This window comes from Streptopelia decaocto, assembly GCF_964273445.1.
Source record: "Streptopelia decaocto genome assembly, chromosome: 1".
NCBI classification, from domain to species: Eukaryota; Metazoa; Chordata; class Aves; order Columbiformes; family Columbidae; genus Streptopelia; species Streptopelia decaocto.
In genome coordinates this window covers 43,489,484-43,514,122 of record NC_138663.1, presented here as the reverse complement: position 1 = coordinate 43,514,122, position 24,639 = coordinate 43,489,484, and the positions used below count along the sequence as shown (strand labels likewise).

At 37.7% G+C, this 24,639-nt stretch overlaps 1 protein-coding gene across 1 annotated transcript in view; it reads left to right on the top strand.

Moving 5' to 3' along the window:
• ANO4 (anoctamin 4) overlaps positions 1-24,639 on the top strand; it is a gene marked incomplete at its 5' end in the record, with an annotated part of 123,973 nt that overhangs the window by 56,068 nt on the left and 43,266 nt on the right. The window contains 7 exons of the mRNA XM_082043757.1: positions 2,167-2,298; positions 13,625-13,731; positions 15,579-15,634; positions 16,152-16,273; positions 22,716-22,850; positions 23,307-23,403; positions 23,931-23,991. Coding sequence (XP_081899883.1) covers positions 2,167-2,298; positions 13,625-13,731; positions 15,579-15,634; positions 16,152-16,273; positions 22,716-22,850; positions 23,307-23,403; positions 23,931-23,991 — 710 coding nt within the window. The remainder of the gene's footprint in view (positions 1-2,166; positions 2,299-13,624; positions 13,732-15,578; positions 15,635-16,151; positions 16,274-22,715; positions 22,851-23,306; positions 23,404-23,930; positions 23,992-24,639) is intronic.

Genomic DNA, 24,639 nt, shown 5'->3' with positions numbered 1-24,639 from the left:
TTCTTGTAGACTACAAAGCCTGCAATCCTGGCTGATGGCACTGTTGGAGTGAGCTGGAGGCAATTTAAAAATTTGGTTTTCATTTCCAATGAGATAACTAGGTTGTGGTGTGTGTGTATTTGTTTGTTTTCCCTAGGTATGACTGTACTGTATGTTCTGGGCCATGCAGAAAGGCTTCTCAGACCTGTTTGCCAGCAGGCTCACTGAGCATGCCAAGGAAACCGAGCCTTGGGAATGGCAAACCAGTCAAATTCTGGGTACAGTCAGTGAGAGGCCAACATGAATAATGCATTGCTTTTAAGTGGGGAAAGCACTCTGTGCCTTCGTGCGTATATGTGTGGTGTGATAAACCTGCAGCACACGTATCTCAAACAAGCACATTGATGTGAAGGATGAATGAAAAAGGATTGCAGATTAGTAAGGATGCTAAAGCTTAGAGAATTCAAATAATTTCAGTTAACAAATAAGCATGGAATATTTAGAAAACCTTTCTGCCTAATTCCTCCTCCCTTTTTCATATGCAGAGTCAGTAAGCCTGCTGAATATACAGTAATGCAGAGCTTATGGCCTTTACAGAGATAAAACTGGAAGCCAAAAGACAGAGAATTCCCCTGTAGAGGACTTATGGCACTTAAGTTTCCCTTGTCATTAGTATCAGTGTCTACACAGACCAGCTCAAGGCCGTCAGGCTGGATGCTGCAACCAGAGAGTTACAGCTGCTCAGGCCCTTTGCAGCCCAGGGATCTGACATCTTGACTGCCCTCAGGCACAGACTTTTGCAAACTACCTCCTCCTGTGCTCTGAAGAGTTTATGATTAATTTATTATAAGTCTTATGTTATGTTTGCATACACATTCCAGTTCTTCCAAACAGTCCTGAGAGTAAATCTGCCTCCTCCCCAACATACTATTGACAGATTTGGAACACGCAAATTTTGAAAAGAATTTTGAAATGTGCCAATGCTTAAAAATTACCGTTAGTTTTCCTATCTGAGACAAAGCTGAATATTCAAAGTATTATATGTATTTTAAATGAAAGTATGTAATAATTTCACATCACTTTGCCGCACACTCAGCTGCTGGGTATGAATTGTCCTCCCTCAGAGTGACTGTGCAGAGCTCACAGCAATTGCTAGTCATAGAGGTTTGTGCTGACTTCTGTCAAAAGAAAAGAAACAACTACACTTCCGGTGCTTGAGCTTCATCCAGAACTGGACTCGAAGTTCAAAGGATGTCAATTCATGACCTTTATGTCCACTCCTGGAAACATTCATTCAGTGACAAAAGTATGTGCATATTCAAAATGTGTAGTCTACGATTTTTGCAGGCAGGGGTCACTGGTTAAGACTTGAAGGTGTTAGGAACTTCTGAGAGAGTAGGGCTCATTATGTCAGACATATGTCATCTTTTTAATGTGTTTTGTTGTTATAACATTTTTGTTTGGATATAAATTTGGTTTAGATTGTTTTCTCCAATCAGCTTTGATTCTTCCCTTTCCCTTTACTTCAGCATGCATCTTTGCATGAGTGCACTTGCAGTTAAATCTACCTTTTCTCCTGCTCAATCTTAATTTGCTTTCACCTTCTAAATGTAAGAATCTGTGTAGCAGTTGTCTATTAACCTACACACTGAGTATTCCGGTTTCATTGAAGTTGTAGTATTGCAAGACACTACAACTGAAGTAGCTTATTTTTTATAGCATCAGTTGCAAGGTAAGAATCCATGTGGAGAGCAGTAAAGAGATACAGCTTGCTGGGGTTTAGCTGCCAAAGGTCTCTGTCACAGTCTCTTCTGCTCTAATGTTTATATGTTCAAAGTCTCATGTGTCAACTAAGGCTGAAATTTAAACTAATTGAAAAGCTGAGAAATAAAGGTTTAGAGAGTTGCCAGGAGCTTACTGGGCTTAATAAGGTTTATAGCAGTGTGCACCATCAGCATTGCTTTTCTGTTGAGACAAAATAAGATGCTCCTCTACTGAAAGCTGGCTATTAATAATCAAGTTCAACAAGTCTAATTTGGTCTGCCTTGAAAAAGTCAAAAGACATTGCTTCTTTTCTAGCTGTAAATATTTAATGTCTTAGTTTGCCAGCATTTGTTCTTTGTGAGTGCTCCGTAATATAATTTTAAAAACACTATCTCAAATGATCACACTTTTCATGTGCTGCAGGATCGAGAAACAAATAAGCAGGTTTCGAGGATGGTTACCTAGAAAGCCAATGAAACTGGACAAGGAGACACTGCCAGATCTGGAGGAGAATGACTGCTATACTGCTCCATTCAGCCAACAAAGGATCCATCAGTGAGTATTTTATTATATCTTAATTACAAAATGAAAACTTTTTCTTCTGGATTCAACTTGGAAAAAAATCAATTTCTTAGTTCATGTGTTAAAGACTTCAAATCAGTTCTTTGTCACAAAAGGAGATAGATAGAGAATCCTGAGAGAGCATAAAGTCTGTCTGCGTTTCTAATAATTAAATGTCCAGCTCAAAGCCAAAGGAAATCAATAGAAAAGTTGCTTTCAATTCACTGGAATTTCACTTACATCCCTGAAGTAGTCATATGGCTAATTCTTTCTTGGGCCAGAATTACCGTTGTTCTTTGAGTTTTAAAGACGTGATTAAAAATTCTTTTTCAGCATGTCTGTGTCTTTAGTACAACAAAAACTAGTCCTAACACTGATGGTCAAAATAAACTGATACTGTGTTTCATTCCTAGTTATGACTGAAGAACAAACAGAACTCTAAAGATGTCATTTTATTTGTATTTGTCTTTTACTTTTGTGGAAGCAAAACTGCTTGTGAAATGCCAGTGCTAAGACCTATCAGTGACACTTGTCCAAGCACGCCAATGGCACAAGTGTTGAACCAGTGTCACTAGAGAAATCATTTGGCTACTAGAAATATTTATTCACTTGCAAAATGCAGAACAGAAAAAAACCCACATGACTTTCAGATCCCATGTTGAATTTCAAATTTCAAATTTTGGAGAAAGAGGGTGTCTTATAGGTATTTACACTGTTTGTGATATGGAAAACAGTCACTCACTAACTGAGAACAAAATCACAAAGAGTAGGCAGCACCGGCCAGGCTACTAACAAAAGAATAAGAATTAATTACAGGCAGCTCAAAGTCGAAAAATCTGAAATGTTTTATTTTATTCAGGGAGAAGCCAAGTTGATGTAACGCTCTTAAATGCCTCACTTTGAATGAACTGGTTTTCAGGGATTTGGTTTATTAGCTGCAATTGAAATGAATAAAATATACCTCCTCTGCCATAAGAAGTGTCTTTCCAAATACAGCAGAAAAACAAAACCAGGTGCAAATTGCCAGGAAAATTTCAGTAGAAGTCTGCTCCTAGCACCAGTCACCAGTCAGGATTACCGCCACTAAATGTCCGTGCCCTGGTTCACACTACAGAGTCATCCAATACTTGAGACAAGACATGGGTCAGTTACCGTGCCCTGCAAGAGAAAGAGTAGGTGCAAATTAATCCGAGAATAAACCAGTCATAATAAAAAATGATGAAACTGGGATGTCTGGGTTGATATTTTTATTAATAGTAATATTAACTATTAACTACCCTCAAAATTAAGGCACATGAGAAAACAGAATTGATATATGTGAACCAGAATATTATTTTCATTCTTCTGCCTTGCTCATGTTTATGTTGGTAAACTGCACGGTGGGGGGAGGGTTTATTAAATACTGTGTTGGTTTCACTAACATTCCCCACTGTTTTTCAGCACTTCTTTTACATCATTGCAGACTTCAAAGCTCTACTCCCCAGCAGGCCTGACATTTTCTGTTTTGCTTTCCATGTAGTCTTCCTTTCCCTTTGCGTGGCGACTGACAAAACGCTGTCTGAGCTGCCCTCCTTCTCCCAAAAGGTGCTGGCTCTGACAGGACTCTTGTGTTCCTATCATGCTCCAGCCTGTTGGCTGTACCTGTCTTATTCTGCTTCACTAGAATTCTGAAATATGATGACTTGTTCAATAGTCATCTAGTAAGTTGCATGCGGGTGATTAAATTGTTCCAAGAATTTCAGGGTATGTTAGTAAGCAAAGCATTTCAGGCACATTTTTAGCTTTTAATCTTTGATTGTAGAAAGCAGGTGTCAAATAGTTGGAAATGTAGAGTTGAATGATTTTATTAATATCAGTTAACAGACAAGAAGCATGTTAAGTTGGGATTCACTTACTCTGTACAAATTGCTGTTTCTTCCAAGAGACACGTAAATATTCTGTTGAAAGACCTGTATATAACAAGCCAGTAGTAAAGATGTCCACCTATTCCCAAACACGGGGAAAGTATGAATAGAAACGGGTTTTTTATTAATTTATGTTTATCTCAACACATATTAACTGATGTAGCGATTATTGTGACTGGCGTCTTCATTTGTCTGAGTAAGCTGTGCCAGGTAAGAGTTTGATCACTAAGGAAATTATTTCTCTTCCTCCTCTACCCACTTCTAAATGTAGTAACCTTCACAAGGGCAATGCTGATAATCGTCACCTACTCAGAACAGTATGAATAATGCTCCAAATTTGATAAAATCCTGACTTCATATTAGATTAAAGCTCTAGTTTTTTGTTGTCACTGTTGCATTACATAAGCTTTTGTTTGCTTTTTAAAAAGTAAAAACTTACTAATTGGATATTAAATTATTAAAACTAACAAAATACCTGTCAGGGCTTTTATTTAAATTTCTAACCCAGAGACCCACAATATTGGTTTAGGAATGTGAAGATAAATAGTTACTAAAATTCTGGAGCTGCAGGAATGAAGAATTGCCATCTAGAACAATGTTACGATAATTTAGCTTGCAGTTTGTCAATGGTAATAAAAGTCCATGCATTTCCATGTTTGGTTTAGTTAAGGTTTTGCTAGAGTGCTCTTACCATTCCATATTGCCATTACAAGGCAATTATAATAGAGGCTACATAATTGTCATGGGCAGTTACTTGTAGAGTTCACATTGTCTTCAACAAGTACATTATCCTGTAACTAGAGTAACAGTGACAGTCTCTTCCCTACTCTTGGGCTTTTAGATGTGACTCTGCATTGCCTTCCAACACACAGTTGTGCCAAAATTGATTCAGACAGAACATGCACAGGACAGGGAGGGTCCCAGTACCACATCGATACTCAGCTGGCCAACCTCAGTGTTGTTTAAGACTTTTCATCCAGTATAGGGCCATTTTTTGAGGAAGGAAAATGTTTGTAACACCTTGAGTTCTTGAAGTCCTCCGAGAATGGAGAATAAATGCAAAGTTTTCAGTTCTTGTGCACTGTGCTAAAGGTGGTAGCTAAGAAATGTCACTAGTGGCTGCTTTTTGTCAGATCTTATGTACATATTTTGAGTTTCAAGTTCAGAGTAAAAAAAGATAAATTTTTCTTGCAAATACAGAATCCTAAGTGAGGAGATGAGTGGGAAGCACATTAAACTGTTCTTTAAGAAATAGCCTAAAACATATAATCACTCTTTTAATTACAGTATTGAGATTTTTTCTGACTATTGTACATTTCTGGAGAGCAAGATACGTACTTTTGCAGCTGAACATGTCTAGGATTTCTGTATTGTTATATGCCAATATTTATCTAAGATGGGCTGAACAAATACTTAATGACCATGTAGTAAATAATTCACAAATACAACCAACTTGTAATTATAAACCTCCATGTATCAAGCTTTCAGATAAGATCTTTATCTCCTCACTGTGGGTTTTGCTACATACCATAGCTGGAGGTTACGAAATTCTTCCTTCTTTCCTGGTTTTATGTCTTTTTAATTTTCTAAAACATTATTTCTTAAAAATTCATAGAAGCTTATCCATGATGATGTTTGTCCAAATACTGAAATATTGCCATTTGGGTCTGGAATTCCTTATTTCTTCCTTTCTCCATAGCCTCAGGCCTTTTTCACCTCATCAAAGATCAGGCAGTTTATCTTTCTTGATCTAGCCACAGTTTACGCATTCAGGTCTCCAGTCTGATACAGATTATGTTTGTAGATGCTTTTAAAAGCATGGAAAGACAGATGACTGACAACACTTGCAATACATAGTATATGAAGTAAAATAGTTAAGACCAAAACGAACAAAGCCTGATCAGACCTTTTTTCAATAGGAATTAATATTTTTGAAATATCTATATACGAGTATGTGCAATTTCAGCAGATCCCTTCCTTCCTTCCTTCCTTCCTTCCTTCCTTCCTTCCTTCCTTCCTTCCTTCCTTCCTTCCTTCCTTCCTTCCTTCCTTCCTTCCTTCCTTCCTTCCTTCCTTCCTTCCTTCCTTCCTTCCTTCCTTCCTTCCTTCCTTCCTTCCTTCCTTCCTTCCTTCCTTCCTTCCTTCCTTCTTTTTCTTTTTTCTTTTTTCTTTTTTCTTTTTTCTTTTTTCTTTTTTCTTTTCTATTTAGATGAAAAGGCCAGATGTGGAGAAAGGTTAGCTTTCAGAAAAAAACTAAGTTGGTTTTAAAAGGCACAGCTAACCATCTGCCCTTCCCTCAGAACAGGCAAAAAAGAAAACTCAAGAATCACATTTGTAAGATATGCCTATAACTTTTTCAGCATGGCTTCAGGTTTCCTTTCAAAGGGATTATGGCATACCTTATAGGGTAGATCACAAAATTGTCAGTATAAGAGAAGATCAAAATTAATCTTATTTCATAAGTAATAGGAAATCTCTTTTTGGAGGACAGAAGCTCTGCCTGGCTGAGGCAAGCATGTTTTTTTGGAATTGTGTGGAATACAAAATTATGTTTTTCAAGATAGACTTTTAAGTAGTATCTCTCTTCTGCAGCCACAGCTTGGGAAGGGCTTTATTTATGCTAAAGCATTTCTTCTGAAAACTGCGAGTTACAAGAACGCACTGTTCACAATATGTGAAAAATGTTTTCCATCAGACATAATGGTAATTAGTTATTTTTCTGCTACGTCTTAGTTATGTAGTGAGCTGCTAGTCAGTTGGGAACGGTAACAGTAGTCATTAGCTGTAATTTCTTAGATAGCTGCATACTAGCTAGGAAAATGCTAACCACTGCTTTCAAACTTTATATCAGGAGCCTTTCCTTTCCTTTCCTTTCCTTTCCTTTCCTTTCCTTTCCTTTCCTTTCCTTTCCTTTCCTTTCCTTTCCTTTCCTTTCCTTTCCTTTCCTTTCCTTTCCTTTCCTTTCCTTTCCTTTCCTTTCCTTTCCTTTCCTTTCCTTTCCTTTCCTTTCCTTTCCTTTCCTTTCCTTTCCTTCCCTTCCCTTCCCTTCCCTTCCCTTCCCTTCCCTTCCCTTCCCTTCCCTTCCCTTCCCTTCCCTTCCCTTCCCTTCCCTTCCCTTCCCTTCCCTTCCCTTCCCTTCCCTTCCCTTCCCTTCCCTTCCCTTCCCTTCCCTTCCCTTCCCTTCCCTTCCCTTCCCTTCTTTTCTCCTTCTTTTCTCTTCTTTTCTCTTCTTTCTCTTCTTTCTCTTTTAAAGGCAATAAACTCTCTGGTTAAATATTAATCTAATATATAATTAAATAAACCACTTAAATATTAATGTTTATTACTTCAGTGAAAATTAGATTAAAAGTTTACACAATTAAGAGGACTAGGACAGTATCTGTATTACTTAAATAAAAACAGCCCTACATACCAGAGGTTAATGGAGTTATTCTCATTTGTACTATGTCTCCTTGTGGTACATGAGGACCTCGTCCTATATCTTTGTCAAATTTCTGAGGTATGTGTCTCTCAGTGTGGAGCTACATTTTAAGTTTTCTCTGATGCTCAGATTGGTCCTAATAAATCCCATCCCTACCAAGACGACCTGTGCCCATGTCCCCCTGAGCTGCTTCACCTCAAAATCGTGGATGGGTCAGGGAGCTGCTACCACTGGAGACAAGGCACAGGGTTGCACAGACGCATACTCATTTTGAACCAGGATGGTCATTCTTGTATTTATATACATCTACAGCATAATAACTAAACATTTGCAAATGGATTTTTATAAGCAGGGGATCACAGTTCTGTAAGATTCCTGCTCTTAAACAAATCTTTGTGTAACCAAACTTGGAAACTCCCCATTTTTTAAATCCTCTCTGATTCTGGAAGTTTTAATTGCCTGGCAAACTGAATGAAACAGGGCATCCCTGGAAAATACATAAAGCTCATTCTGTCTTGGATGAATATTCCTGAGTGAACCAACTTAAATTGAGAAGTTATTTGGGTGGCAGGGTGGTTTGAGGGGAAGGGCAGAGGAAGGTGGAGGAGAGAGATTCAGCACTTCCACAACTCTCTATTTTACTTTAGCAGTTTTGATGCTGTAATGTGTGAAATCTGAACAGACAAAACCACTAATACTTTCTTCATCCCAAAGTGATCCTGCTTTAGGCACATGACGTAAAAACCATGATAACTGTTAACAGACATTTTATTTTAGATAAACAAAAAGTCAGCTGCAGCCTTAAAAGTCAGGCAAAATGAAAATAACCAGAAAGTGATAATAATATACCCATTTTCAAACAAACTATTGGGATGTGTGGTAATATTCTCACTGGAATACTGCAGGCTCATCTTCTTGTTACTACTACAGCTGATTATTTTCTTCCTCTGATGTTAAATGAGGTTAAAAACTGCTATTGCCTCGGCCAACAGGTAGCTACCACCAGTGGTTTACCCGGGAGTGCAAAGGGTTGGGCATTTTTCCTGTACTAAAGAATGCACTTCCCATACAGTGATTACTACTTTGGACATCTGTGCTTTTAGTTTGTACTACTTCCAGGCATTTGGTTGGAACGTACCTTTTGGTATGGTGAATATCAGACGTCAAGTGTTTCAGTGTCTGTGGATTCTGTGGAGCAAAGATGCACATTGCTACATGCATACACTCATCCTCACTTTGTAACTTTGTAACCAGACCATGGGTGTTCAGCTTTCAGCTTGTGTATCTTATCAGTACAACAGAAAACAGCCTTTTCCTGCCTTTTGCTTCTCCAAAATAAGTTGAAAAGTAAAACCTTTTTTTTTTCTTTTTTTTTTTAAATGGGTGCTAGACAAACATTCAAGAGCTAAAGTAACCCCAACAGGGATTTTACAACCTGCAAAATTACCAAAAGAGAACGTATGAACAGTAATTCTTTGGCAGTTTGTTCTTGGCTGAATTCACATTAATTTGAGGGCCTTCTTGAGATGACAGTTATTATAGCTTTGCTGTGCTTTGTTATCCATGGAAAGATGGCTTGAAAACTCCAGTTCAGAGTCTAATTAAGAAAGCTACAAATATAATTTCAAAGCAATTAACCTTCACTGACTCTTTGTGTCACATACAGTATGAATGTAAGAGCAGTGTTTCCACAATGACATTTTAAAAATGGACTTTAATTAAGGATCAACTCCAGAACCTTTCCCACCAGAAGTGTTCTCATTATCTTCATTTGAGATTTTTCTTTGCAGTGAGGACAGCTCACACGAATAAGACTTATAGGACCAGGCTAATGGTTATAGCTATTGTGGAACAAATCACTGGCCTGGTTATCTACCTGTACATTAACTTCACCGGTAATAAGAATAATAGTCTATTAATCCTTACTTATTTTTCGATCTTACAAATGAGGTGACAAAGTGATCAAAACCTTCAATGAGCTGTGTCCCAAGTAAAGCCTAAGCTCTTATTGAGCCTGAAAACAAGCTGTATTACTCTTATGAATATTCAAACCCTTGTGCATATTAAAATTCTAAGAAGGACAGCAGAAACAGAACAGCTGAGGAAACTGTCCCATCTGGAAGCAACAAGGGTTAAAAAACTCTCTCGAAAGCCTCTGCCTTATGCAGTTTATAGCTCAGTAACACCTGATTAATGTTTGTCTACACTTAGTTTGGAAATGTCTTCAGCACTGGCCCTACAAACTGAAATTTGAAGAGTGAGTCTTCATAGACTGATAAAGTCTTTCTCCTCTTTTTCCTCTCCTCCTGTAGGAGTAGTTACATTTATACAGTCCTAAAATTATGTTTGGCCCTTTGATGACAACCGTGAGGCTGATGTGGCCCCCGGTGAAAATAAGTTGGACATCCCTGCTGTAGACGATGAAACAGCCTTGATGGCTATTCTGTGGATATGAATTTACTGTCTACATTGAGAAAGAAGACAACCTGGAGCACAAAAAAATGTGTAGGAAGAAATACCCACAAAGCATGGGAGAGAAGGATGATGATAGAAAGGGTTAAGTCCTACACCAAACTGCTTGATTCTTACCTGTCAAGAGCAACTCCTGTGCTTTTGAGATAAATTGAAACCTCCCTGGCATTGTTCTTATTTATGTCAACCTCTAACTGTTTTAACACATAGTTTTAACACATAGTTTAACACATAGTTTAACACATGTTTTAACACATAGTTACAACTACTTGAGATATTCTTAACCTATCAGTGCCTCCCATTCATGTCTGCCTATTTTTGTTTCCTCTGGCAGAGCTTCCTGCCCCCTTGGTTATGGTGATCCTGCTGTTTCTGGGGCTACTCCACAGACAATTTCACATAAATTATTTTAGTATTTGAGATTTTTAAAAAATTTTTAAAAACACTGAGATTCTTATATTAAAAAATGAGTGAGGTTTATTCTCAACATTTACCACATGGAATCCTATCCCCAAACAATTATATTGTTAGGGACAGTCCAGGACATCAAGAGGACTCATTTTGGCACTTCTTTTTCACCTTCGGTGAACTCTAGCAGCTCTTCTGCATCCATGGCTCCATGAATAATGTTGGAAAACACTGAAGGACTTGTTCTTGGCCTACTCTAGTCATGGTGAGTTCTCCTTCTCCTGTTTCTCTCCTGCCCTCAAATGTATTTTACTGGCGCAAGGACAGGCAGGACAGAACCTCTGCAGCTCTTATACTCACACACGTTTTAGGACTGCTTCAGCTAGCTCTAGAATAAGTAGAGCTATTCATTGCAGTTACTATACTGAGGTGTTGACATCTGCTTCACAGGCATATCTGGTTGTTCCTTCTCAGCCATGTGAGATCAAAAACTATAAAACCGCAATTGCTAAGTTTACAAATGAATGCAAATTACTAAAGTGTTTAAACAAGTAGTTCTTATTTCTTATTTAAGATTGCATAATGTTTGATTTTTGCCTTTTTTTATTTGACTCATGAAAATGGAAGTGACTAAATGCAGGAAAAAAAAAATATTAACCTTCTTGTCTAGAAAGATTGTTGAAATAACTACTTGTAGTTGCAGTATGACATAGTCATGATAACATATGGGCAAAATAATCTTATATCACAAGGAGGGTAGATTAACACTATGGGTGTTACCTGGATCAATGTTTCTAGTTTTCCAGATGAGGTAATTCAGTTCTCAATTGAATCCTACAATAACTTATAGCTAAGTTAGAGTGAAAATTACTGTACTGTTTTGATTTAATAAGTTATAAGTTATCTCCACAGTTCATTCAATACTGTCTGGGATGTGAGATCTTAGAAAGTCAAGACATTTTAAAAAAATGAAACAAAGTGGGAAAACTGCTAGCTGTTCATTTCTGGTTTACTAGCATCTTTCAGTTTGTTTCTGTTGCCACTTAAATGGCCTAAACAGAGCTCCACCTTCAGCTGGAAATAATGCTGTTCTATCTCCTTCAGAGTTTAGGCTGGTTTTTTTAATCTAATTTCCTCAAGCATTAAGACCTATGTGATGACCATATTTCCTTTTTGTCAAAATCCTCCTACTACTTATTACTTTACATACTGATTATTTTCAACTAAATTTGGTACACGTGTAGCTGTCTAAAAGACAAGCACAGTAGTATTTACTTTGTGAGTATCAGCACCTTGAAATGGAATAGTGGCCCCAAGTTGTGACTCTACAGAAAAGGCAGTGGCCAGTGCACACCAATTGTATATGCTGTTTGACAGCAGCCCATTGGTAAATCAGCACACACATGATGGTCAGCCAGTATACATCAATCAAACTACATTCAGTAGGCACTGTGGGGCATGTGTAGGACTTTGGGAATAGTCGGGATGTGGGAGGAAGCCAGAAGTACTGTACTAAGTAAACTGTGGGCACAGAAATGACCTGTGGGGATCTGGAATGGAATGGGAAAGGAGTCATGAGATAGTAACCTCTAGAAAAACAGGTTTCATTAATTATGGTGCTCTTGGCGCAACTTGGTTTTTATACCTTTGCTTCGGGAATTTTTTTTACTATCTACCTTTGAAGCCTAACATAAGGAACTTATAAATTTTCTTGTATGGAAAATTCGGCAGAGAATTTTGATGATAAAGAGGGAGTATATAGAGTCCCCAAAGTCCAGAAGTTGGACTCCTTGTCTCGTTTTCCAAATGACTGTGGAAGTGCAAAGCCATGTATGATTTCCCATGGGTAATGATTCATTCTCAAAAAAAGGGGTTTTGATTTGGGTAAAACTACCTGAGGGGAAAACTGAGCAGTATATCCCATGTTGTGCAGAAGAGAAGGTGACATAAATCCATGCCAAGCTCCCTATTAAAATAATCTCTATTGAAGTCAGATTTGTCTAGTGCGCAGTCCTACAGCCTGGTCCCTCTAGGACATCTCTATGATTTTACCATTTTATTTATCAGTTTATTCAATTCCCTAGCTACTCATCAACATAAAGGAGAAAAACAATTTTACTTCCTATCCAAAGTGTTTTAAAAAATATGAAACTTTATACGCAGCCAATTACTAAGGACCATATTTTTAAAAATGCTTCATTTCCTCAATATATGCACAGGACTGCTTAATCAGAAACTCCATCTACTTATCTGCTTATTCAAGTGTCTAAATGACTTTCATAGTCTGTCTTGCAGCCCTACACATCTGAAGCAACTGTAAGAATTCTTTACAAGTATTTAATTGACAAGTTGAAACAGTATTTCTAAACACTTACATTGTTTGCATTTTTCCAGTGATTATGATGATATACTAAAATATATTGTTTTCCTTGAGTATGTGTTTGGGGATTAAGAAATCTATATAAAATATATTATGGCAGCCAATCTAATCAATACAATATCATTTGTGACTTTTTAAATTTCCTGGAATTATCACAATTCTGTCTAAACTATTGAACCTGCATTCATACATAACTCCATAACTAGCTTCTGAAAGCTAATTTTCTACACTATTTTAGCTTCCAGGCCCAAACATAGTAGTACATAATATTTTCTGTTTCTAACATAGTATTTGACTTTCAGTAAGAGTAGTTTACTAAGTAGATATTTCCACCTGACTCTTGATGGTAAAGTGTAATAAAGAAGCCTGGAATAGAAATAAAATGTGAATTTCTACAGGTGCACTTACAAATCTTACACTTTTGCAAATTCTTGTGCAAGTATTTTGCAGAGTTCAGGGAATTATCTAAAAATGATACTTATCATTATGAATGCTTAAAGAGCTTTGATCTTTCTCCAGTCTTCCCCATGTAATTCTTTGTAAGGGAATGAATACTGTTACTGACATCATCTAATCCAGTGAATCACCTCACTTAATCTGGTGTCCTTTAATCTTTCTTGCACTTGCTCACATACTGTAGATTTTTAGTGTACTATAGGAAGTAATGGAACACAATATTTGCTTAAAACGTGCTACTATATATTCCTGAGATGCCCTTTGTTTGTTTGTACATAGCTTCATCATACACAACAAAGATACTTTCTTCAATAATGCTACAAGAAGCAGAATTGTACACCATATCTTACAAAGAGTGAAATACGAAGAAGGGAAAAACAAAATTGGTAAGTGCGGACCAATGTGCTTTTAAACATGAGTGCTAAGTCCCACCAAAAAAAAAAAAAAAAGGCTTTCTAAGCTCCTTTTTAATCACCTTAGTTTTGAGCTGTTTGCATATCTGACCCACTGCTGTTGTAGGGGCACTGCCTGGAAGACCTAATCGTTTCCTTGTAATATCAGGTTGCTTTCACAGGCACATATGTCACCACATGGGATTTATCACCTCTGCAAGGAAAAAGACTGACTTAAGCAAGAAATATGTACAGATGAAAGACCCTGGAGAAGCAGACAGACTCGTGCAGAAAAGCTTTTACTGCTTCATAAAAACATATTTGGAAGGATGGCAGAACTTGTGCTACTGCACATCTCAGCCTGTAGGGCTTCTCCCTGGATACCTGTTGATCCCTAATGGAGATGGAAGGTTCTGTATCTCAGTGGCATCCTCAGTGCAAAGGATGCCATACATAACTGTGCAACCACTTTCAAACAGTGGGTGGAGTGGACCTTTAGAGCAGCACATGTGCAGATTCAGGAGAGCAGGCACTGACAGAGGATGGCTGGATTACAAAACAGTGGCCCTCTTCTGTCTTGTGAAACAGCCCTCATGCACTTGTGTACCACATAGAGACTGGGGCTTCACAAAAGGACAGGCAATTCCCATAAAACTCTGCAGCCTGTTTAATTTCTCTGTTTTTTAAATCACATCCTTCCTCAAGAGGTAGAGAAACATCTCAGAACTTCACTTGTTCCTTCCTCGGCTCCTGGGATGGGGGCAGCAATAGCTCTGAGCAATGGCAGTGACTAGAGAAGGGAAGAATTCATGTGGTATATCCAGCCATTGCATCTAACACACACACACCCACACCCCTGCAGTTTCTGCCTGCCTCAAGATCCCAAGCTCCCTCACATATCTATTTGTGTGGTACCTACCATGAACACAACTTTGCATTGATCACTGGGCAGAGCAAAGCCTGGCCTGGCTGTACAGGTTTTGCTTTTCTGACAGGGACTTTGTAAGAAAGCGTGCTCCACCAAGCAGATACTAATGCAATCACTGGAAGTACTACTTATGTTGAATTAATTCTTCTCATTGTTGCTTTCTTGCTGCTATCATTCCCCTGTGAATTAGGAAAGGAATCAGGACTCTGCCTTTTGGTCAATAGGGTTCAAATGCCTTCAGTCCTATTTTGGTGACTTTCCAAGTGAAAAGTGCCCATGTTTCAGCAATCATTCATTATTTCTCTTGAGGTTATATTAAAGAGGGACAAGGCCTGACTGAATGGGTGTATGATTACTTTTTTATGTCCTTTTGGTTGAGGTTCAAGTATATTTATTTTTGGGTCTTGTACTACTGCAGCCTGTCTTGTTTCTGTTCTATCTGTTAGTCCAGCAGCTTTCATAAGGAATAAACTAAACATATTTTACAACATTGTTATCATGTGGAAATTAAGAGCTTCCATTATAAAGATCTTTGCTGAAGTTTTCAGCTCCCAAGAAATACAGCCTTTCATCTAAGTAGCTTTCTTAGACCAGAATTTATGGGGCCAAACTTCAATCCTGGTATGAGGTCCCTGATTTCACTGAAGTTACGCTAAAGATGGATTTGGCAAATGAATTTTTAAACCTCCAGCATAATAAATGATAGGTTATGATTAATATTTGAACAAATCTTTCCTTGTATTATATCCTAGTTCATCAAAATCAATAAAAGATTAGTTTTGCTGCATGTACTTCTTACTCTCAATGGGCTTCAAACTTGATTTAGCCAGCTTATTATGAAAACGTGTTTTGCTTTTTACTTAGAAGTTTTTCTGCTCCTATTGGTAAATAATTGGATACTTTTGATTTTTAGGTCTGAATCGATTGCTCAGTAATGGCTCCTATGAAGCTGCATTTCCTCTTCATGAGGTAATTTTCTCAGTTTTTGTTTTTTCTTTTTCTTTTTGTACAGACATTTCCCACAAAATGAATTCTTAATTGTGTACTCATTTATTCTTAGTCTTATTTATGTTACTACTCTCTTTTGCATTCTGTGTCTGCCTCTGACATCCCACCCATTTAATGATTTTTTTTTTCCTGAAAAAAATATATGGGTAAGGAGAGTTGTTCTGGATCTGCTCTGTAAAAAGTATTTGTGTTTGTTAAATCAGTATGTTTTCAGAGCAGAAAAATATCATGCTGTGGTTTTATCTTTGAGATTGTCCAGTTTATAACCTTGAACACCATTTGTCATAAGTTCCTTAGGAAGAATAATTTCAAATCTTGCTGAAATCAGAGGCAATTGTCCTTTTAATGTCATATTTAGCTTTTGGAGCACAAGTATGAAGTTTGCATAAATTGTCTTATCCATACCACTAGTGAGAGAGATTTCTTAGGTATTCTTTTTTGCAGCTGTTGTTCATTAATGTCCATATTTGTATTTTAGGGTAGTTATAGAAGCAAGAATTCGATAAAAACCCATGGGGCAGAAAACCACAGACACTTGCTCTATGAGTGCTGGGCTTCCTGGGGAGTGTGGTATAAATACCAACCACTGGATCTTGTAAGGTAAGACTTTCCTGCTTTTAGTGTGTCACATTATAGATGCTTTGAGCATAGGTTATCTCTCTTCTGACAAAACCATGAAAAGCTCTGTTAAATCATGTGGGTTTTAAAAATTCATCCATTATGTTCATGTTGACACTACATTCAAAGAAGTATCTACAGAGGAGCTTGTAGGAGGAACTGAAAGTGAATGAAGTTTCCTTCTGGAGCTTCTTGACACCATAACTTCTAAGTTCTGAAGGGTTTGCAGAATATTTAAGAGAGAAAAAAAGGAAGAGAGGAATCTGTGGAGGCTAGGTAGACTTGGTTGCATGCCTATTCACCTATGGAGTTCTTCCCCTTCAAAGCATGGCTTTAGTGAAAAACAGGCTCTCATCAACTAGATCATCTTCTTTTTTTCCAAAAAGGAGCCACAGAAGGAGTCCTGGATGAAGTTTAGTGATGCTTACAAATGGCAAGGAGCAGAGTTTACAGTCACTGAATATGTTACTGTGTTCAGCAGCACTAGTGGTAAATGGGTGGAAGCCTCTCCTGTACCACCTCCCTTAAACTCAGCCCAGCTACCTCACCACAGGCTGGATCTGTATTCATCTGGGAAGCAGCCCGCACAGAAGAAACACTGAGAAAGCTAAGATGTGACTCCAAATTCTTACCCCTTTAAAATAATGTTTTAAAATAGGCTTGCTTGTGTTAATAGAGGATTACATATTTTTATGCATTTTTATGCCAGAGTCTTTACTGATCATGTTGGCAGAACTATTATTAGGCATTAATGGCCTTTTTCTACTTGAATAGAGGGATATGAATGTACAAGGGCTTATTAATAAAGTCTCTAAGATGTACTTGGATCACTGAAATATCGATACATTGGCCATTAGGAAGGGTCATACAGACCGTGCAATTGATCCAGCATATTAATTTCCCCTTTTAGAAGTCCTGTAACTGATAGAAACCTTTGCTTTTATTGATTCTCAAAATTGTTTCCAGATGAAAGACTTGTAGAGGGTGGCCCTGGAGACAGACAGTGTCATTGCTTAAGGCCATATAAAAACCCATCCATTTCATAAAACAGGAGGTGTTCTGTTTCCACGGAGAAAAAGTTCACAGAGGAATACAATAAAAAAAAAAATTACCAAGTCATGTAATTTTTAAAATGCTTTTGAAAACAAAGAAATCTATTGTACCACATAATTTAAAGTTGCTTATTTCTTTTTAAATACACTGGCCTGGAAAGAAATATGGAATTTTTGTGAAATTACACTATGGAAATATCTAATTTGCAGAGTAGCCAACAGTTATACTGAAGTTTTTTATTTTCAATTTCCCAGCATACAATAAGATATTAATGTCACAGTATAAACAATTTCTCTCTATAATGTTTTTTAATCATTTGTCTATGGTGCTCAAGGCTGCTGTTCTTCATCAACATTTCTTGTTTGTGGAAGTGCTGCTGAGCCAGTATCTGGGGTCTGCTTTAATTTGGTTTATGAATATGAACAATCGAGCATCTCAAAGGTTTTTTAAGTATGAGAATAAATGGTAACAGAATGAGCAAGGTTAGACACAGCATTGTTTTGGACCTTGGTAGCAGCCTTCTTGAGCAGCCTGGGTTGGATGTTTAAGATTTTGTATGATGCTTCAGCTTTTCACCAGACAGTGACATCCACGGATTTTGCCACAGCTATTTTACAAAAGAAGAAAACCAGTCACCCCCTAGCTGAGATCATGAGTGTCCTGTGGTGGTTCAGAGTAGGTGTTTACCCAAACAGGAGAGGGGCAGTGGGGATGTGGGGCTCCCTGGGGATTCACAGCAGCAAGAGCCCTGGTACCCATCCAGCTCTGCAGGGCTCAAAGCTGCAGGACAGCCCGGCCGTTTGCTGCCTGGAGTGCACTCATGTCTGTGATGAATTCACTGAAGGAGGGGTGAAAGGAAAGGGGAGGGAATGCCTTTTTCTTCTCACTTCACAGATGCTAGATCCTTCGCATTTCCTTAGCTCCTGCCAAATATTTCCTGTCTGCTGCCACTCTCAGCAGCTCACGTGTCTGGTGAGCCGGAGATTTTTCTCTGAAGAGCTGACAACACCAGCAAGACCTGTTGTTCATTTCACTCAGAAGTATCTCAGTGTGCATGCTTTAAATAGAAGCTTTTTAGTACCAGTTCTGCAGCAGGAACAACTTCATTTTTTTTTTCCCATACCAACAGCTATGTGGGGTGTGCTTGAAGGGAGTAGTATTGCCATCTGTACAAAAGAAGTAGATGGATGTTAATTCTTCCACAGATATCTGTCCAGAACTTATTGCTGCTAGCTGACTTTCCTCTTTACTATGTACTTTAGAAAGGCTAAGGAGTAAATTAGATTTAGATAATGTAATTATCTCATTAATACAGATAATATTTCCACCTTAAAGACAAGTTGCCACAACGGTAAGTTAAATTGTACATATTTGGGTGCTATTTTATTTTTTCCTTAGATGTTAAAATGATGCCTTACATCTCCAGTGCTGTCAATTTGGTACCTCCCAGATGTGATTTAATCTCAACAGCTGGCTGTTATGGAGATACTAGTCGCTAGAAAAAAAATGAGAAAAAGTCGTTTGAGGGGAATTGCATGATTCTACTTTCACTCGGCTTTGAAACATGTGATAGTATGGAGGCGCAGAATTGGCACAATTGCAAAAGGCACTCTTATTAATGAACGGATGTGGTAGCATGACTTCAGTTACACTTATGTTGAAATTTAGTATCCATAGTTAGTTTGCAAGAATAATTTGAGAACCTTAGAATTCACAGCAATTGGAAAGAGGAAGGACTTACTATATTCATATATTCAGGGACCATGTAAATCAATGGAAACATTTGAAAGGGATTCCTGGAGCCTTTGCATCACCATCTTCACACTTGTGTGCATTGCTGCTTCCCTCTAGGCTGTGCACTAATCACTCCTGCTGATGCTCGTGCACATTATTTACAGAACAAAAAGGGAGGGAGAAATCTATACTTATAAGGTGATTGTAAAGCTGCTTAAATGAACCCAAAAGTGAAAATAATCCCTGAGTAATTTGCATTTCACTCCACGTTTACATTAAATTACTTGTTGCAAGCTGACAACTCCCTTTCAATCTCTTATCAAGCCTTCCTTCCCACCAGGTTGCTCCTGACATCACAAGAGCTTCATGTGTCCAAAATGCCTGCTGGAAATCTCTAGGTCCCTCACAACTTGTTTCTGTGATGTAAAAACTTCTGTATAGGATTTCATTCTGACCTACAAAAGGATTAATGAAGATAGATAGGTTCTTGGCTTGACTCCAAACCTGTCAATATTCTATCTCCATGACTTCCTTCTAGGCATCCTGAAAGCAAAAGATTACATAATGAAGGTCATTAAACACAAAAGAATCCAGTATCACATTTTATGGGTCTGAAATCAGTCTTTGCTAGCTGAATACTTTTCAAAAATGTGTCTTATTCATAAACACTGAGATTGGAATCTTGTCCCAGTTAGCCAGTGGTAGTTCTACCATTGGAATGAGGTAAGAGACAATTCACCATTAAGGTAGATTATAATGGAGAGTTAGTATACATGCTAGCATAAAACTGAGAAGCTGAAATTATTGTTATTCTAATGGTATAGCATATATGAGGATAGGAGAGATAGATTATTCTACTAATAGTAGATGCTTGGGTATCTTTTAAATCTCTGCTTTTTAGGTTAGTTGCAGAGAAAAATTTCTGGGGGAAAACCATCAAAGACACAAAACATTTTTTCTGTTCTTATTAATAATCTGAAAAATTGGATGGTACTAAGTTAGCAAAGTTAACAAAAATGCAAATGTTATCAATGCTGGAAAATTTCAAAGAGGCCTTCAATGAGCAGAGTGATAACAGGTGAAATTTAGTTATTAATAATGCACAGTGATTCACCCTAGAAAAAAAATCCCTGAAATTCTTCATGTACAATACTGAGTTCTGGCTAAAGTGCCAACAGGCAGGTAGGAGAACTGCCATTGCTGTGGAGAGCTATATGAAATTTCTGTCCTATAGATAGTGACAGAGTTGAAACAAAGATCTTGTTCTTCATATTTGGTGCAACTCAAAGGGAAAAAGTGGCAAAGGTATCTCTAAACCATCTTCATTTCCTAATGGTCATGATGTTTCAGGCTAACCTAATTATGGATTGGAGTAAATGTGGAACTGCTCTGAATATGGCACTTAGGAAGGACTCCAAACACTTTGTTACTGCCATAGTTTGTTTCTTTAGCACTCAACCTAGTGGTATCTGAGCAGAGACTTAGAGATAAAATATGCTAACTACAGGACCAGAAGAAATGAAATATTAACTTGATCCTGATGCAAATTACAGTAGTACAGCCTGTGGAATACAAGCTGTCAAGCAAAGGGAAACAGTGAAATATCAAGGCTGTTTGTCTGTATCTAAACCAATATGTACCAAAGTTATGTCAACATCCTACACTTATTTTTGAAACCAGGCTCACAAATAGCCTTAGATGTCTTTTCCATACACTGCAGAGAATTGGGTTGCTTCCTATCATGTCCATTCTTCTTTATGCATACACTGAACTTTACTTAGGTCTTCACATAGGATGAAGATGTTTGATCTCTAGATTAAAAAAGACTATTATAATTTACGCTGTTAGATGGAAAGGCTCAACGGGACAGGAGATGAAGTTTGTCATGAATGTTTGTTGGCTCTAGGGGTGGAACAAGAAAGCATTAATCCTTGAATGTAGGAGATGAAATAAAAGAGTTAATCTTGATGTCAGGTTTACTTCAGTACTTTGAACCAGGTACATGGAGAAAAATAGGTCATAAATATCCAGTGGAAGTAAGCTCAAAATGTGAGCTTGCCTTTTCAGGGGAGCAGGCACAGCTTGACATCCTAGGTATCAGGAAAATAATTAGGTCAAATCGTTCACTGCTACTCTAAAGTCAGGGCTCAAAAAGCAGTTTCCAGTGTGTCTTTTTACAACCAGACCTGCTGCCCTTGTCAGAACTGAGTGTATTTTTGTTAGCTCACTGCAACTCTTTTGCCTGTAAATTTGAGTCTCTGTTGAATGACAGAAGAATAAAAACAACACGACAATATTTGGCTTCTCATACAGAGCCAGTAAGCTCAAAAGATATTAATCAGTGTGGGTCAGTATCATTCAGCAGTGCATGAGCTCAGCCCAGACAGATATTACTCACACTGGAATTTTTTTATATCCATTTGAAAACTGATGATTTTGTCCATTCCAGACCAAGTATTTCTTTCTCTTCTCTGCTGTCTCCAGTCCTAGAACGCATCATAGGTCTTTTCCTCCTCACTGTGAAAGTTTGACCAAAGATGTTTTCTGCTAGCATAAAGGAACCAGCAGTGCTGCCTTACCACATTCTTTGTCTCTGGACAGATCAGAAGTTGCACATTAGCATAAAAGTGGGTTTTCATCAGCAGCTATTCTCAAATTCAGTTGATATGCAAGTTTAAGTTGTTTGCAAAGTCTCTGAAGTGCAAGAATATCATCTTGGCTCATTCTTTAATCTTGCAAATAATCTTCTAAAACCTTCATTGTAATCATGATAATTGCATATTGATTTGTAAAGCATTCTAATCTGATCATCAGCCTACTGTGCACAAGACCATCAAACACAGGACAATGCATGAGTCTGCTCCTATGCTGATGAGTTCAGCACATTTTTTTTGTGTGCTTGACGTATTCTTTAACACATAAATAAAGGTTTGCTTGTGTTTGGGAGGAGGAAAAATGTTAATGAATATGTAGCAAATAGGAGCTTCCTTGCCACTTTACTATCAGTTTTTAAGAAATATAGCTAACAATTTAGGATTAATTCAGACTGCTTTTGTCAAATCAGTGCAAGATGGTACATAAAGATATTTGTTTGACCTCACTTGCACTTTACGTCCCACCTGTGGTAGAATCATGAGACTAGTTTTCCAGGAACTGAGCTAAGAAAAGAAATACTAAAATGAATATAAACCAGCTTAAAGAATAACCCTTGGTTAATTAGCTTCCCAGAAATAATTTGGTTTCAAATACTTTTTACTGTTACGCCAGTTTTAGGGTTGACACTCATTTTAATGCAAGTATTTGGGAAGTACAGTTATACAGCCAAAAGGCAAAAAAGCCATCTATTTCACAAATACATATAACTAGCTTTTTAAAATGAACTCAGTGTTTCCTTCTTGAGGTCTCCCATCATCTCATTGTAAACTGGTTAGTGAATTTTTAAATTCATTTTTAAGTTAATTCATGAAGCAGCGTGATTTAAAAGCCTAGCTGCCAACTTTTCCTTCAGGAAATTCTGACACTACTCTCTAATTTACTCTTCATATATGATAGAAATATTTATTTTCTATTACCATGCAAGATTAATCAGATTTATTCTAATTAGCAGGTAACTGTGTTGTGTTGTGTTTTAAAACAGGCGGTACTTTGGCGAGAAAATTGGGCTGTACTTTGCCTGGTTAGGCTGGTACACAGGGATGCTCTTCCCAGCTGCCTTCATTGGACTGTTTGTCTTTTTGTACGGAGTCACTACTTTGAACCACTGCCAAGTCAGGTAATGTGGGCACTTTTAAAAGGGAAACTACAGCTGTGGGTTACTATGAATAATTTAAGAGGTCTTCATATGAATTGTTGTTTCATTTTGAACTGTTGAACGAATACTCAGGCGAAGACTGTGCCTGCTTCTCACAAAATACCCAGTATTGGGTCTAACTTCATCGCAATCATCCTCACCCTCCTCCTACAAAAGGTCACTTCTGACTCAGGAGGAAGCTAGAAATCATGAAGAGATACTACTAGGCCAGCCCTCTCTGCAGTTATGTCTGTAACTCTGATATCTTAGACAGTCAACAAATACTAATTGTATACATGGCATTATGAACATCTTGTGTTCAGTTACAGAACCAGTATTGTTCAATAAGTAACTGAATATTAGTGAAACTTATAAATTCATTTTAAGAATGTTTGTTGTGCATCAGACTGGTCATTTTTATATTTTCTGTTTTTCCAGTAAAGAAGTCTGCCAAGCTACAGATATCATAATGTGTCCTATATGCGACAAATACTGTCCCTTCATGAGGTTGTCAGACAGCTGCGTTTATGCCAAGGTATGTCTTAAACTATGCAAGTAGAAATGCTTTCCTGATAAAAGCATTAATTTTACCTTTTGCATTTGTCTTTAGTGAGCTTGGGTAGGTAAAATCTTGAAAGGACAGTTCAAGTTCAGCCAATATTAACATTCATTGTCTTTTACCAAGACTTAGTTTGGGCTGTAAAACACTTGAATGCAATTTGCACTTAGAGATTCAGCAGTCCCAGAGGTTGTGTCCTAGATACATGTGCTACACTGTCCTTGGCATCAACCTTTATCTTATGATCCACCTTTTGTACGTGGCTCCATAAAATGAATGCTTTGGGTCTGAAATGGAGCTCATACCTGGTGTTGGCAGGGCTAAGTCCCAGTCTAGACTGGCAAATAGTCCTGGCAATTGACAGGTGCATATCACATGTCAAGGGAAGGATCCTCAGAATTGTCAGGCCAGCTGCACTCATGATCACACTAATTTTATTAGGTGAAAAGAGAAAATAAAGCCTTATTATCATGAACTGATCACACTATTAATATATCCCTCAGGTAACTCACCTTTTTGACAACGGAGCTACTGTCTTTTTTGCTGTTTTCATGGCAGTGTGGGGTAAGTTTTTGTTTTGATATTAAGTAATTGAACAATCTTTTTCTTAACGATTGTGATACAACATAGGCCTTTGAAATTTCTGGCATACTCTTTTCAGACATTGAGAAAAAAAAATAGGTATTATTCTCTGTTTCTGCAAAAGGAAGATGGAAGTGGTTGAAATGAGGTTTCTCCATTATAATGCTTTTAATGAAAAGAAAAACATGAATGCAGTATGTAGTGTCCATGTAGATAGTTATAACTGGTTTTCAATCTGTTGGCACCGAGGCCTTTCTCTGTTACTGTTCAGGGCTTCTTTTAGCTTAGGGCAGCTCAGCTTAGTGTCTGTACTAAAATGAATTAGTGTATTATTTTTTCCCACCTTGTAAAAAGGCAGTAAAGCTTAAATACATGTAAGCTGGCTGTAATTAAAGCAAAACTCTGATAAAATAAATGGAATATTTAGTTGAATGCCAAATTGATCTGAGAGTGGTCTAACTGTTGCCATAGAGGCTGAATTTTGCCCATAGGACAGTTCTATTTCTGGCTCAACTGTTTTTCATACTGTGGTCTTGTAAGCAGAACTGAAGGCAAGAGGAAACAGTAGTTTCTGGAAGCATATAATGTCTTTCGAACATGCCCTGAGCATGCCCAGGCTCTTACCTGCTA